Source organism: Corvus brachyrhynchos, unplaced genomic scaffold (genome assembly GCF_000691975.1).
Source record: "Corvus brachyrhynchos isolate BGI_N302 unplaced genomic scaffold, ASM69197v1 scaffold142, whole genome shotgun sequence".
NCBI lineage: Eukaryota > Metazoa > Chordata > Aves > Passeriformes > Corvidae > Corvus > Corvus brachyrhynchos.
The window spans coordinates 1,322,495-1,339,804 of record NW_008237226.1 but is presented as its reverse complement, the minus strand read 5'-3'; the positions used below and the strand labels follow the sequence as shown (position 1 = coordinate 1,339,804).

At 36.4% G+C, this 17,310-nt stretch overlaps 1 protein-coding gene across 1 annotated transcript in view; it reads right to left on the bottom strand.

Annotated features, from left to right (window-relative positions):
* ITGA8 (integrin subunit alpha 8) overlaps nucleotides 1-17,310 on the bottom strand; it is a gene marked incomplete at its 5' end in the record, with an annotated part of 113,845 nt that overhangs the window by 86,380 nt on the left and 10,155 nt on the right. The window contains 10 exons of the mRNA XM_017729170.1: nucleotides 646-851; nucleotides 6,290-6,342; nucleotides 6,529-6,585; nucleotides 7,553-7,596; nucleotides 9,004-9,048; nucleotides 10,215-10,340; nucleotides 11,301-11,346; nucleotides 12,288-12,349; nucleotides 13,791-13,914; nucleotides 16,474-16,574. Of these exons, the coding sequence (XP_017584659.1) occupies nucleotides 646-851; nucleotides 6,290-6,342; nucleotides 6,529-6,585; nucleotides 7,553-7,596; nucleotides 9,004-9,048; nucleotides 10,215-10,340; nucleotides 11,301-11,346; nucleotides 12,288-12,349; nucleotides 13,791-13,914; nucleotides 16,474-16,574 (864 nt within the window). The remainder of the gene's footprint in view (nucleotides 1-645; nucleotides 852-6,289; nucleotides 6,343-6,528; nucleotides 6,586-7,552; nucleotides 7,597-9,003; nucleotides 9,049-10,214; nucleotides 10,341-11,300; nucleotides 11,347-12,287; nucleotides 12,350-13,790; nucleotides 13,915-16,473; nucleotides 16,575-17,310) is intronic.

Below are 17,310 nucleotides of genomic sequence, written 5' to 3'. Positions count from 1 at the left end.
CCACGGTGCCACTGACCATGTCAAGGAGCTCAAGGTGCTCAAGGTATTCTAGCTATCTCAGGTAATCAAGCAGTTAGTTGTACTGTTTTCTTGAATGTAGGCTGCCAGTTAACTTACATGAACATTTTGTTGTGTGCATGTGCTATAAGCATTTGAGAAAGAACCCATTATGCACCTGTGTCTTTTAGTACTTAAGTACCAGTGGAAGGCTGATTCCAAAATAGTACTTCTGTACTTGCTCAATTCTTTCATTGCTGACAAAATACTCCATGTACTCAGGCCTCATTCAATTATCAAATTCTTCCAAGCATTTGAGGAGAGAATTCTGCTTTCAAAAAAATTAAACATCTTAACTAAGTAATGAAATGTTATTATAGTTATAAAGCAAAGATATTTTTATTCAACTAAACATACTAATATTTAGTAAAAAAATCACACTGTAGTCTATATGACTTATCGGTCAGTTTTTCATGATTTGGGTCTCAACATCAGTTTCATTAGCATTAGTGTAAATTCTCATGAATTTCAAAGATGGTTACCTGTTAAAAAGCCTTTCCCAGCACTGCACAGACACTTGATATTTGCTGTTTAGGCATTTTTAATTTGAATGTTAAACAGAGATGTAATACATTACATACAAATTACCATTATATCCGTCTTGATTGAGATCTCCGAGGTGTGTGATTGCACTGCCAAATCTACCAAACACTTCAGTGCCTGTCAGAATTTGTGCATCTTGGAAGAGGAATGCACTTTCTTGCAGGTACAGATAAACTTGCCCAACTTCTTTAGGCTTGCTCTCAAATTCTCGTTCCATAAAAAGAGGGGCACCAACTAAGATATCATCTAAACTGGAACAGTCAAACAAAAACCAGTGTCACTGAGAGACTGAGTGTAAACAACACAGTTTATACATTTTCTAAACAGGAAGCTGATAATTATTATACAGTCAGACTAACTGAGGTAAGAAGGCACTTCTGGAGTCCTAGCCCAAACACTTGGTCAAAGCACGGTCAATTAGGGAAGGCTGTCCATAGCTATACCCAGTTCAGTTTGGACTATCTTCACACATGGAGACTCCACAACCTCTCTGGGCAACTACTTCCAGTGTCTGATCATCATCACAGCAAAAATGTTTCTTTCTACGTTTAAATGGAATTTCTTGCACTTCAGTTTATGCCCACAATAGACACTGAAACTTACACTTTGCAATTAATGATGCTGAAGTCAGGAATCTAACTAAGAGGGAATCTATGTTACTAGAACAAATTCTCTAGATCTGTTCTGCTAACAGTTCTAGCGAGAGACAAATTTTAGTATAAATTCTAGTTTTTGCAACTTCTACATCAGTAAGAGACCAAAAGAAAAAAAACCCTGCCACTTTACAGTAGATTTTTGAGTAACATACATGAAACACAAGTAGAGCATCAATTAATAGAGAATGCCTCATCACTTCTTCAAATAGAAGCTGGGAGACAAAGCCAAAGCTCTATTTCTGAAAACACTTCTGTTCAGTATTAGGTACACAGGTAGGTGCAGTGCTCATATAATTTTCTGTACGGAGTATTAAAGAGAAAGGACATAATCAAATCACAAAAATAAGATGCTTAGAGGGAAAAGACTTTCTGTCCATTACGGTACTCCAAGGTGAATCAGTAAAAGAACACAGACTAATCAATGCATATTTTGCATGTTGCTGTTCTAAATAGTCATGTTTCAAAACATGTTACCAACATTTATTTAGAGGGAATAAAAAGACCCTTTTATAAACTGTGAAGAATAAAAACAAGTGTGATTGACAGACTCATAACAAGCAGAAGTATTCTTAATGGATTATTCTGAGATATGAAACGATAGTATCAGATTAACTGCTGAAGGTTGCTCAAGGCCATGTAATAAAATAATGTGCATTATATTCAGTAGACATTGATCATCTGTATTAAATAAGTCTGTTACTGCAAATAACTAGGACTACTTGATCCCACAATATTTAATTTGGAAAACATATTCTCTTGCTCTAATGTGAAGGTTTTTTAAAACTTTGGAAAACTCATAGAAAACTTTCTATTCTCAATTCATCTTATTTCCAATATGGGGGTTTATCTATTAGCAAACCAAATAGTAAAATTGCACTACATTGTTTTTCCCAATCCTTATAGAAAAAAAATCTGTATGATTCAGCAGTACCTCAGTTACTATTTTACCATAGATACATATTATGATTCTAAGATATATAGCATAGAATTTAGCACAGAATATGTCATCTAGAAAAAAAAATTAATTACCTTGTAGAACTTACACATTCTGTAAGTTGTGACAAAATACTTCTAGGACTGTTATTTTTCTACGAAGTTTTATAGTATGTTTCCATAAAGGAAAGTGTAATTCCAAATGTCAGGTCAGTTTGCTATAGCTGTCCTATTTTTTATGTTAGATTATACCCTGTGGCATAAATAACTAAAAAAGGAAGGAAGCAGATGCTGACTTGATATAAAAGGTGGGATTTTCCTTTCACACTAAACATCAAAAGCTCTCCTCTACTAATGGAAGTTGTTTGTGGTTAGGACAGAATATCAGCTGAAATGGTTGCCATGAAACAAAAGCAACAACGAAAACAAATTATGAATGCTCTTTTAAAAAAAAGTTATTTTACATATGCCATGTACTAAAAGCATTACACAGTAGCACTATCATTAATTACTATTTTAGTACCTCACAGTCCAGATACTCCTAGTACATTGGGACCCCATAGAGTTAAGTGCTGTAGAAACCATGAAATAAAAGATGAGCTTGGCTCCCTTGAATGTTTCACAAATGAGCAATTTTAAGACTGAAGGAAGATATCTTTAGAGGTGATAAGGAACCAAATCACTGAGAGTCAGAAAGCTCCCAGTATATTGATGTAAATTAAAGAGATACCCAGATACCTTTAAAACCCTGGTCCATAGAGCAATTAGAGTGCCTAAAATGGTGAAAAGAGAGAGGCAGACTATCTATCGTGTACTAAAATTCTCTAAGCAGAAGCTTAACCTAGAACACAAGATTGACCAGGTGAGACAGAAAGCAAGCAGACAGGAACTGGAGCTTGTTCAACAGGGAGCATAGCATCTCAGCTAGAAGTGCACAGTGCTGGGTTATTTTTCTCGTAAAATTTCAACTTTGCTAAAATAAATGACAATAACTGCGTAAAATGCATCAACAGTCCAGGCAGCAGGGACCAGAATCCAGTAGCTAAGATGGCTCATCTTCTGATGTGCTGAGGAACAGGTGGAAGAAAGGCAGTCATCTAATACACTGACCTATTTCTAAACTGGTTACGGGCAGCAGAGCCACCTGGAACACTCACAGCACTTAGTTTGCCTTCCCTCCAGGTCTTCACATATACAGCCCCCACCAAGGCCTTCCTTTCCTCACCCTCTGAAATTTTTCCCCTTCTCTTTCAGAGCTGAGCTCTGTAGGTTAAAGCACACTGCTTCAGCAAGTCCTCTGCAAGAGGGAGCTCCCCCTTAGGCAAATCTAGAAGTTAGGGTTTAGAGTTTGGGGATTTTGTGCTGTCACAGCAGTGTACTATAGCTAGAAAGGAAGGATTTGTTAGCTACCCAACTCTCTCTGATCCTCATTTACCTTTTTCTGGTTCCTCTTCAAGTGGGTAAAATAAGCAAACAATTGCTGTTTACCATACTTTATACTCAGTTTTGCCTCCCAGCTTCTACAATTTGATTATTTAGGTAACAAGCAGTGAAGGGGGCATGGGAGGGGTGTGCACTTGTTGGGTTCTAAGTACCTATGTGATTAGTATTATGCATTTTTGTTGGTGAAGGAGGATATTTCAATTGGTCTTTTAAATTGTAGGAGTTTGTATTTACAAAATTGAGAATTCTGAGTCAAATTCAGTTCGATGTGATTGCTTCTAAAAAGCCGTAGGAGTAAATAAAAGCAAAAGCCCGTGGACAGTAATATTAAACCATGAAATGCAGTTCAATTTGCAGCAGTACTTTGAACTGGTTCATTAGATTTCATTACTGCACTAAGATGCTAGAGTTAACATAAATGATATATTAATTTTTTCTCCAACACAGAAAAGTAGCCAGTCAGTATTACTTCCCTTCTGATTAAAAAAAAAAATCGTTAAAAAGCACAAAGCTGACCACCTGCTGAGACTGTGTGCCATTCCTTTGTATCCTGCAGACTAATAAAAAGCAGGAATATGGGAAATGTCAAGAGGTCAAAGTATGACTATGGAAAGCTTTGATAAAGGCCAAATAAAAAACCCAGTAAACAGTTTATTTCACTATTTTTACCGGACTGTTTCCAGCCTAAATTGAAAGTGTTCTCTTTTTCTCTCTTTACTAGGAATGTAGCCTGTAAGTTGATGGCAAAGCTTGATTTGTTATGTTTCATTGTGGATTTCTTATTATTAGCAATGGGCAACTAAAGGGTAGTTCAAACCATACCCTCGATTTCCCTGTTCTGCCTACAATCCTGATGTGGTACAGATAAAACTGCACGAGTCACTTTGGAATACCCACAGAACTGCTGGGCTAGGTCTACAGAGCTTTTTTCCTAAGATAAGCCTAATCTTATTATAGTAAAGCACCATTCCTAATAATCTTGTATTAATTTTTTCAGCAAATAACTTAATTAGGTTTCTCATACTGATAAGGACATCACCACCTCCTTATCTTTATCTGAATAAAATGCCTAAGCAAGTCTGAAGTGTTAATTTCCCTCTTGCTTTTTTCCTCTCTTTCACTCTTCCTTTCAGATAAATATTTCTATTGACTATATATGCAAACCAGCAAAGACAGACTACATATCTAATCAGACATGTTTATCAAGTAGAGCTTTTTGTGTTTTGTTTTCTGTGGGATGTTTGGATCTCAGGAAGAGTCTTTAGATTTCTTTTAAGATATAGACTGGGAGACCACACAGGCCTCAACAGCACTTTGATTATATTATTGACATAAACAGTGGTTTTAGAGGTACACAGAAAATATGAGACCTGCCAAGTAACCCTATGGTTAACAGGAAATAACCTGCACAGGAAATAGTTTGGTTCAGTGAGAAGTTAAATAATAAGTTCCCTGAAAGTCTAATGAGTGTCTATTACACCTTAGATTAATGTTTCTCCACCCTTTCACATTTGTAATACATCAGTAGGACTAAATTAATTCTGATTCTGTTTATCGTAAAACCAGAAATTTTCAAAAGCTGTGATACTATGCCAAAATCTGATCTCAGAAACTTGGAAAGATTTGAGTACTATGAACCCACCATGGAAACTGTTGAAGCTTCTGTTTTGTTGTTGTTCTTTTGTTTTGTAACTGCATTAACACTTTACCACCTTGTTACTTTTCTCTTCTCTTGCATTCCTCAGTCTTTAAAGGGTCACTAGTCACTAATAAGAAGCAATGACTATTTAATGCACTATGTTTAAGCACCTAATAAGAAATGATTACAAGAAAAAAATACAAAGTAGACATATCTGAGACATTTTGCAATAAGGAAGAGTACACTGCATCTCTAAATATCATCCTGGCTCATCTTTGTGCAGACTTCCAAGGCTGCGAGATTCAGGGATTTTTATGTCCTTGCTAGATAGCTACTATCAATATTCTCTGACTAAAGTCCTCTTCTCCTAAAATATTTAATCAGACTTCACATGACTTGAAAGTTTTGTTCAACAGAGCCTGAAACCCCCAAGTATCTTAGGGATATGATCCCCAAGCATCACGACCCTGGGAGCGGAGCATCATTCTCCCTCTGACACACACAATGCCTGCCATAACTATTGGACATAGACACTTGTTGGCCCTTGGGTGATAAAAATGGATGGCCAACCAGCAGGTGCTGGAATGAAGAAAGAAGAGCTGATGACATTGGAAGGCTGTTAAAATTGAGAAGTGAAGCTATGGATGAGAAGACTTACCTGTATGTGAGAATGGGAGAATTAACTTCTGACTTTCACCTATCTCATCCCAGTGGTAGCTAGTGCTGTTTATTCACTGTTTTTCTACCTAGATCTCTTTTCTAGGACTCTGGACACTCCTCTAAAACACTGCTTTCAATAAATATTTGGGAACATAAACTCACCCAAACTAGGCCTGCAAATACTCATGCCACTGTGACTGCACAAAGATAAGCCTACGTGAACAATTAAAATTAGAAAAGCAGAGAGCCAAGAAAAGCATTTTGAGGTATGAAGCACCTGAAAACCTACATTTATAAATAAGTATCAGGCATTGCTTCTATTAGTGTTCAGTGGAGCCAAATATATGTGGTAACCTACCCATCATTGTTAACATCAGATACTGCAACTGTGTACCCAAAATAAGACGCCATCTGAAAATAAAGAACAACAGATAGGCTTTCATATCTGATATCAAGTGTAAAGGTTTTTTACTGATAATCCTCTTTGTTTTTATGGTCATCAATACAAAAGAATATTTTATGTATTCTTGAAACTATGTTAATGAAACGACATGCTCTAGAGATACAATATTTCATCACATAGTTGCTTGACATTACCTGTTCACCAGTGAAATTCTGGATAAAGGTCAAGTCAGAAGAATTAATAATTGAGACCTGGTAACAGAACAATAAGGAAAGTTTCAAGCACACACGCAGATGCTACAGCATGACATCACTGCAAAAGAATGGTCCACACACTGAAAGATCGTCTAAGTGGCCACGAAAAAAACAATTATTTTTCTGTCTCACCACAATTTTCCTGTATGATCTTGAACAAATTGCTAAGATTTCATGACTCTCAGGTTCCCCATAAAAAAATAAGGAAAAGTATTTCCCTTCCTTGCTGGACACTGAACAGCAGCAAATCACAGACTATCAGCTAATCAGTGACTAGGCATGAAAACATAAACTTAAAACATAAAGAAGTATATACATACATATATATATATATACATACACACCTTTTTCCTAAAAAATTTTAAAAATGAGTTCCAGAGACACAAGGAATTTGGGGTCCACAAAACTAGTGAATGTGTCTGTGGCTGGGATCTCTTTTCCCAGTCAGGTTAGTTGTGGAATGTTTTTCCTACAAATTATAAGCTGTATCCACAAATGTATATTGTTTTCTCCCTCACTTCTAACTGCATATCATGGCTCTTTACATCTGGATTTCAGTGTACACACTTACAGCACTGAAAGTAAACACTGGGTATGAATAATCTGAACTTGGACTCCTCTGCACCATGGACACAGCACTGCACAAAAATATGCTAACCTATGAGTGAGCTTAGGTCTGATAACACGGTGGGTACAGGGATACTAGGCAGACTCAGAGCCTGTAATTGTAATTGTGACTGCCTATTGAAAACAGACGTCAGAAGGGACTAAGTGCTTACTATTCAAAACCCAAACCAGTAAGGCATTTCAACCCACCCAGATAGCCTGAGGGTGAAAGTCAGTGGCAGTTTTCTCTGGTTTGAAAGTTTTGTATGAAAGAGACAGAAAATATAATGGAGCGTTTAACCTTACAAATAGCTTAATGGAGTTCTCATTATAAAAATTATAAAATGAAGGTACATACATAGCCGAAGTTCTGTGCTCCCCTTGGGACTCCAGCAACCAGCTCTGAAAGGATAAATGCAATCTGAGTGGTGCATGCAACATGTATGCCCTGCCACTTAAACCTTCCTTGATATATATATGTCAAAGCCCTTAGGATTTTGATTTGTCATCTGTATCAGAAAGACCTGTAAATCACTTCAAGCCATTATTTCATAAGACTATAGCATTCATTCAGTGCATTTACCTGCACAAAACGTTACACTCTGACTATTGAATACATCCATCCATGGATCTCTTTCTGTTTAGCATTGCTTAGCATAGCACAGTATAATAAAGTTCTTGGTACAATTCAGCTTGCTACCTGACAGCTGTGGATTGATGGAGCCAGAATTAGTTATGGCATCGCATACTAGAGCACAAAAGCTAAATAGAACTGTTCTTACAAATACTTCTTTTCTTTGTGCCTTCCAACAATTTGTCTCATCCATTATTTCACTTGATGCCATGTAAATCCTTGACAAGTTCTGCACAGTCTGCATTACAAGAAAATTTCTGTGAGTGGTGTTGGAGGGATCCACTGAGTAAGAACACCAAACATTAGACCTAGCTGCCTTCTAGGAGTAATTTTGCCCAATGGTGAAATCTTAAACAACTAGTAGAACAAATGAGTAAAAAAAAAAAGAAGGAAAAAGCTAAGTCCCAGCCTGCAGTCTTACGGTCTAAACTTTCCCTCATTAGGATATCCACATCAGTAGACAGCAGCAGGAACTTCAGATAACAGAGCACCTCAGCCACCTGCTTGTAGTGACCTAGCCTTCCTCTGTTCCTCACTGGGATCATATATTCCCCTCTGATTGAATGTGTTTGGTCAAGAGGAAATGGAAGTACTAATGAAGGCCTGAACATGACACAGGATGAATCTCAATTCAGCTAACTATGCAATATTTTTGTGCCAGTCATTCACATGACATACTGATTCAAAGATCACTCATTATAAAACCTTGAGTATGCACTAAAAAAGAAGCAAAAAATGTAGCCTTCCCATACCGGCTGTACCTCTTTTTACCCATCACAGTGTTTGGCTCAAAACTGTGTGATTTTTTATTTATTTTTTGAACTCTTCATAATGCAGGACAGGCAACTTTAACTTCAGAGGGATTAAGCAGCAGCAGTTCTGGAGAACTGGGTTTACTTGTGGAAATGTACTATGTCTCTATTGGCTTTGTGAATCTGGACCACAGAGCTGTTCAGCCCCTCAAGAAAGCCATCCCTTAAGGAATTCCGACTTTTGTGTTTAATTCTGTTATGTTACACTGTCTAAGGAAATAATGGAGAATACTGAGTATAGATAGCTTAAGTCTCACCAGTGTTTCAAATGTATAATAGGTATGTTCCTGTGCAGAGACCCAAAATGAAGAATTTAGTAAGTGCACGGCCATATGGTTTTCATTCAAGTACATAGGTTCTTACCTTGTTCAGAATCCCCAGTAAATTCCCCAGCAGTCACTGAGTATCCTGTTTAAACAATTAATTACAGATTAAAACAAACAAACCAAACAAACAACAATAAAACTTGATAAACAATTTCTTTCAAAAAATATGCAAGAACCATCAGATTTGTCTTTTCAATGGATTCTCTGAATGCAAGTCTTCTAACATTGGTATGCTAAAACTGTGTGGAAAAAGGAAAATTGTTTATCACATTATTATGACTAAATTAATGGTAGGTCTGAATGTATAAGAAATTGATCCCTCCTCTCCAAAAATGAGCTTCTAAATCATTAATACTTACTAATTTATCTGAAAAAAACAGCAGGTACTATGGTGTTTTGCCCTAATAGTTATGAATACAATTTAGGTCTTCATTATTGTACTGTAATGTGCGTGTCCTGGTTGAGCTTTATATGGAAAACAGATTGCCAAAGATGCAGTAAAGCACCTCTTGGAGCTTTAGTAAACCTGTGAGATAGCTACTATTGCAACAGTAAAAAAGACTTTTGGATTGTGTCAGGGACTTTAATTTCAGATCTATGGACAACAGTGCAAGGACATGTCTTAGCTTTCAAATTCCACTGAATCTTTTCTATAACTATGTGAAGAAAAACCTGCCTTACATGCAGAGACATGAGTATCATGAAAATTCTTAGAGATCTGTACTAATTAAAAGTAGATAAGGAGCCTTTTTTCTATTAATTACATAATATCTTCAAATTGACTTTTGTTATTGCTTACTTCAATTGCATCTTTTAAATATCAGTGAGAATAAATTGGGTATTTGTGTAGTACTGTACAAAACACCACAGAACTGAATTTGAATTTATCTAATAAAAACTGAAATTGTCTTTTAATTACATTAAGTTCAATCCATCATCTTGCAATGGAAAAATCCATAAATGGGAAAATTTTGTACTTCTGCTTTAATTATTTAAAATCAAATAATAAGAACCCTAACAAGCCATTTAAGATCTCAACCTTCAAACCCTATTGCTGTACATCATTTCAAGAATGTTAATAATCTCACTGAAGTAACCAGCAAACTACCGATTTGCTGTTGTGCTTAAGGCAAAACATGTTCAAATCCTCTCACAATTGGGACAATAGTAATGTAGGGCTTGTTTTCATGTTTATATAAGACTCATGCTTTTAGAACATATTGTTAACTCATATAGAATTCAGCTTACCCATGTAATTGTCATCATATGAGGGTGGTGCCACTCCTGTTTGCTTCTCTCGTGCCAGTTTCCTCAGAATATCCTTGAAGGAATAATTTGCAATGATGTCCGCAATACTTGCAGTGATTACCTGACCTGGATTCAAACAGCTTCATAAATGAAAGGCACCTAAAAGAGGGCCAGATTCTATAAACAGGGCTAGCAGAACACCAAAACAGAGCAGAAAGGACGCTAACACAGCACAGATGCAAAGAGTAGATAACTTCTCTCAAGCTTTCTCCATTACTACCCTGAAAGTCTCAAGAGTACACATAAATCAATACAACAAGGCACTGAATCTCTATTGAACCATTACCAAAACAGCTCCAGACCCATTTCAATGTGCTAATTCAAACTAAAGTCACTGCACCGTATAAACGTAGTAGATCAATTAAAACAATTTCTCAATGGAGAATTCAAAGCTGTGAATTCGCTACAATCACAATCAATTAGACCTTCTCCTTTAAAAGCAATGAAAAAACACACATCAAAGAGGCTGACAGTGGGCAAGCTGGTAGGCAGAGGCTGGGAATCAGCTCTATAATACATGTAAGAACAAGTTAAAACAAAAATAACCTCTTAACCCTTTACTGAAACCACTTCAGGGTTTATCTGTGTGAGAAACTACATCTTGGAACCTACAGTGATGCCACAAATGAACTTAAAATACATGCAGATAGCTATAAAAGTTGGTGTTCAGAAACAAACAGTAACAAAAACTTTTAAAACTGTACATTTGCTGTACAAATATTAGCAATTTTTAAACCTGCAGTATTTCTACGGAAAAATTCAACTTATTAATTAAATGACAAATATACAAAATGCCAACATAAAAACAGTTATTTGTATTTGTTTAACTTCCTAGACAACCTACATCCTGGATTTTCACGGCTTATTTTTATGCTCAGTTGCTTGTTAAGCAATTATTTTGATTTACATTTGTTGAAAATAAGATCAGACACTTGTTATCTTAAACTGACAAAACAGTGGAAATCTAGAACAGTGATACTTTCTGCTTCACTTCTTAGATCCAGTTAACCAGCCAGATGAACATACCTTGCCAATAAAAACTACCAGGCCCGCCTACTATCAGGTCTCCATTCTACAAAAAGCAGAATTAAATAAAATTACACAGGAAAAGGAGACAACAAAATTCAGCATGCATGGGAAAAAACAATGTAAATTACCAAAATAATATCAGAATCATGATAATGGAGAATAGCCATGTTCAAGGAAAGGATGTAGGTGCGTGGATGTCCAGGAAAATCGACACTTAAAAGAAGTTGAAATCACCATAAATATCTTCACTTGAATGAAAGCCATTTATTTTGCCTCTAACCTAATACTTCAAAAATTGCCACTTATTCGTAACAAAACAAAGTTAACAGAAAAGAGGGTGCTCACGTTCAACGAAACAATAGTAATGTTTTATAGAGAATTACATAATGCAGCTGCAGAATGCTCAAAACAATGGCAATGGTCAAAGTTACCTGAGGTCCTGGTGCTGTAAAAACGGCACAGATAATAACAACCGTGCAAAGTTTATCCTTTGTCCTGTAACATTGTTTCTGGACCCTCTTGGCATTTAAGAAAAATCTAGTTCTTTGCGTTAAGTACTTTCACCCGCACATGACAATGGTTTTTACAAATGACTAGTCCGCCACCAAAAGTACCCTTATAAAGGCTATTTTAACTTTTTAAAACTAGTTGGTACCTGCCCCACTGCTTCCTGAAAGTCAAGTAAAGCATTTTAAGTGGGACAGAATAAGATAGAAGCACACAGAAGTTTTTGCCTAATTATCTGTTAAGATAGACTGAGTCAGATTGGAATGCTGCAAAGAGATGAACAGGTGCTGATTGAGTATTTCTTTTTATTAATGAAAGTTTGAAGCTTGAAAAGGAGGAAAGAACTTGCAACAACTTCAAAAAACTTTCCGCACGCAACAGCATGGGGATAAACTCATGATCACAGAGACAGCACTTGAACCATGGGGATATATCACAATGAAATTCGGTCAAAATACTTCAGAAGCAGAATCTCACCTTGTAAAAATCTAAGCTGAAACCTGCTTGACAAAAGCCTTGTCCTTCAGGATCTGCATTGCCTGCAATTATGAAGGTAGAAGCATTTTATTCATTTCACAGTGCATGTGGAAGATAACACAGACACCCCTGGAGCTATAAGGCTATGAAAAGCAAAACTGCCAATATATGTGAAAATATGTATTCTTTTTTAGAAGAAGAACAGCAAATCAAAACATTCTACAGGACCCTGAACATGCAGTCCCTTGTGAAGATTTTGAAAAATAGGACCTCCTACTTGGGACTTTCTCCTCTTACTGCCAAGAAAGGACCCTTGAAACAACTATCAGGGATTCAGTTTTAATTTAGCTGGAGATAAAAAAGCAAAAAACTCAACAAGACTGTAGAATGCTCACCACAGTCTGATCTGTTATAAATACAAAAATAAGTGTTTACTAAAGCATTCTCAAAAAACGTTGACACAGTGGAAGGGTCAGGATGGGTACAGGGAAAACCAACCTTCCTGTTTCTGACTACTTTTATTTCTATTCTCCAAATCCTTATATAATTGTGCAAAGTGTGTTGGGCATGCATCTTATGGCAATACTATGTGTGCCAGAGAGCCAGAAGACTGCAGGCTTAGGAAACTGACAGTAGGAATGGCCACTTGAACTCTCTTTTCAAATGATGTAAGCCTTTGCCCAGAGAGACATCAGTAAGTAAATAAAACAGATCTTAAGGTCACCATTTCTTACAGATTCAGCTTCTTTCTGTACCTGTCCATGCAGGGACAAGGATGAGGCTTTAAAAGGAAGACACAACACAACTGCATTTAGAGCCCTACTACAACAGGCATAGAATGCTGAGCAAGATGAATGCCCTATAATAATCTAATCTGTGGTATTTTCTGTAGACCTCTAGGTAGCTGAACCTGGTTCTAAATATACATGTGGTTTATCTCTATTCCCCAAGAAGCAAGGCCCTGAGGTCGCTACTACACCTTCAGAACAGCACAGAGAAGAGTGTGGAACAGCAGTGCTAATGTGCATGGCTTTCTTCTGGGCTGAAAGTTCTTCACAAATGAGCTCTTGGGGATGATGCTGGCATGAGTGGTGATACAGGCTTGTGTGTTTCTATGCAGGGTCTGATCTTCAAATTGTGATCTTGTGATGAGACACTTATACTCGGTGTAAGTACAAATAATTGGTTTAATATGCCATCTGGTTCTTATCTAGATCTGTTTGCTACATATTAAAGCCATAAAAATTGAACCAATTATAGCTCATTACTATAACTGCACACACTTAATTTACTTAGTTTCTCCTCTTTCAATTAATTATACAATAAAGCATCCAATTGCAGGCATATAGTTTAATATTGATTTTTCTTTACACCCTCATTCAATGCCATAACGTATAGTATCCTTCATTCAGCCAAAACGAAATTGTGTGAAGACTGAAAGAATGAAAACACTGAGTGCAAAATCGATTCCTTCAACACAGAACTGTTCATATTAATACTCACTGTTGCGACAAGGTGAATATTCAGCATAGGCACTGAAGTTCTGAATTGCTACATAGCAGGTGCCAACAGGGTCCTTCTCAGGGCTGTCTTTAAGGGTTCTCCAATGATACAAAGGAGCGCAAGCCTATAGAAACAGAAACACAAAACAGAAAACACACATACCTTTCACACACTCTTGCATCTAGCAAATGTCACTTTTAATAGACTGTGTTCAAGGATTCTCTGGTGTTGTATCATTCATATAGCAATGATCACAAGATACTGACAGAAGAAAATGCAGGACCACTGCTTTATCTAATTTCATTATAACCTGAAAAGCACACTGATGTTTCACTTATAGCCCCTTGGCAGCTGGTATCTGTCAGGGACTACAAGTCATATTTAAGCAATGTTACAAATACCCTCTAAGTTTGCTTCACAAGTAATATGTTTGCTCTATTACTGCTCATTGCACAGGAGCTGATCCTGTAATTTAAGATGCATATCACATATATGTAGCTGAAGGCAGTCCCAGTTCTGTCCTGGTATGTCTTAAGATAATAGGTGTAGCAGCAGAACTGACTCCACTTAGCAGGAGATTTGTCAGGATGTTGTATCATACTGTCAATAACAATCATCAGAGTGTCTGCCTTCTTATAACCCCCTGCTTCAAATATTCCTAGATAGGATACCGTTATAATGCATACAACAGTCTGAGTGAATAGCTTTCTGCTAAGGAAGTTTTGGCTAGATATTTAATCTTCTATGTAATGGCAGTAGTGTTACAAACATGACAGTGTAAAGATAAAAGATACACAACTTGTGTAGAGAGAAACATTATCTTTTTTTAAGGTAATCCAGATAATTAGAAAAATAAGAATGATAAACTATCAGGTCTGCAAGTCATTCCTCACAGTTTCCCTGAAAATCTTCATTGCCTGGGAGGGTGAAGACACCACTTCTCCCTGCAACCTTGCCTCTGTAAGATACAAATAAATCCTTCATTCACGTCCTATCTTGTCCTACTTATTCAATGACAAACCTGTCTACCTCTGGCAAGGTGTTGCTGTTATTTACAATATTGTATTAGCTTCTGTTCTGCAATCAGTACCAGCTCTATGAACCACAGTGCTACTCACCGCTTACCACAAAGGTCAGAGCTTCTGGAGCAATGGCTTAAAGAACAGGGACTCTTCACAGGCCCCTGCCTAGAAAACTGCATACTAAAACAGAGAGCAAAACCAGAGTGCAGCAAAGAGGAGCATGTGTCCTGTGGGGGTGATTTTAGGTACATCTGATACATCTGACATCAAGCCAAATGGATTGAAACAAGAACTCAATATAATCATAAGCATTGACTTAACGAAGTTTACTATGACATTCGTAGCTTAAAAAACAAGTTCCTGACAGTTTGATGACATTTTCTTTTTCTCCCCTTTCAGCCTACAAACCTTAACATATAAAGTCTTCCAGCTTTGCTGTCCAAATTTTTGCCTGAAAAGTGTTGACTCTATCTCAGTTTCAGATTCTGAGAATAGTTACCCCAAATAAAGAAAAGTTTGGTCAATATGGACACAGCACACCTGTTGGAGAGTAGATCTGTTGGAGATGTTGTTTTTTTTAAGATTTAAGATTAAGATTTAACAAATAGTGGTAAAGAAGTACTTTAAATTTGCGAATTATTTAGTAGAGAAAATGAAAAATGTTCACCTATTTTTAGAATTTTTATGTTTACTTAACTCTGTAAAAGAATAGGGGGATGTTCATTCACTACCTGTTTCATTTCAAAATCCTTCTGTAGGTTAACCACAAGGGTTACAATATAAATGAATGCATTTCCTTTCAATACTTCCTCCCTTATGACTACTTTTTAAGTAATAATTGGAAGTTTTAATCAAATTCCAAGGTACATTTTTGTTTCGTAATTGTAAAAACTAATAATGAACAAACCAATTATTCTTATCACAATTACTTCAGTGCTGTTTTTAATGTAAACCTTAATGCAAATGGAAATATAAAATCTCTGTGTAAAAGCAGCATCACCAGCACTTTACCACCTGCCCACTGCTGGAGGCCTCTATCAATACAGGTAAAATGTTCAGTGAAACTGGAAAGCAGATATTGCATTTTGACAGCCATCTTTATTTGGAGCTTTTTTATCAGCTGTTTTTATCAGCTTTTTTTTTGCAGCTGTTTTACCATGACTATAACACAGCTGCTCAAAACAATGTAAATGTGACAAAAGAGGCAAGTGTTTTCCTAACTGAACATCAACAGATGTTCTTGGTTTTCATAACATTTCACTACATTCAAGTACATGCAATTCCACTACATTCTGTATTTAATATTCCACATGTTAAATACATATCTTCATAATACAAAATACTTTAGAGCACAGAGCTATCAGTTCCTGTGTTATCTCTGAAATATGTCCATTATCTGTTAAAAAAATATCATCATTCACTTCCACAACAATATGATGTTCTGCTGTTTTCACATGGCAGTGGGATCATCTTCACTTGATTAGTTGAACCTGATTTTATAGGCTGCTTTCATTTTTTGAATTATATATATCATGTGTTTTATAATTCATGCAATAATCAGAGAGTTATTTCCATAATGTACACATAGACAGCTATTAAATATATACATTTGAGAAAAATAAACATTTTCTCCAAATGAATATCAAATGCATAAGACTTACCACAACTTTTTCTTTATGAGCTTTGACTGTTGCCCCAAACCACTGATTTGTCTTAAACTCAATAGGTTCCCTGGTGCCATTGACTTTAATTTTCCTGTTGTCTGACAAAGAAAGAAGCAGTATGTTGACAGCTTATTTTTAACAGTATTACCCTGTGAGCTATACAAGTGAAGAGATTAATGGATATATTACATTGAACCCACTTGTCATCATCCAACCCGTTTAACAGGCAGTGGGCTTTCTGGTTTCAATTAACCTTTTCACTGGTCAGTAGAAACCAGCTTAAATTCACACATTAAAATTCAAAATAATTACACTTAAACTTTAGGAAAAAAAAATACACTCGGCTGGAATAAGAAATGCTGTGTTTCCCCCTGCCAAAAAAAGAGAAAAGTTTACTTGGAATTTATGATGAAGAATGAACAAGAATCTACAAAAATAGGTGAAAAGCCCTAAAAAGTTTTCTCAGATGTGGTAGAAACTTTCCATGTAAAAAGCATGTTCCATGATTAGTTTTTGTCAAACAAATGACATTTCTCAGCATGCTTATTCAAGGACCAACACTACAGATAGCAAAGGACTTAGTTTTTAACAGAATTACATGTGTACACACTGTCACAAGGGACAGCTTCTTAATGTTGCTTTTTATACACTCTTGCAGATGTCAGCAGAAGAGAAGCCATCCGGGCAAGGATTCAGGCCAATTACAATGCATTTCGGGTTTTAATAAAAAGCAGACATCCCCTCCTTTCACCCTCTGTTCTCTGAAGTAAACTGATTTCCCATATGTTCATGAGCTATGCTCTTCCCTTACCAGTCATTCCTAATGAACTTTTC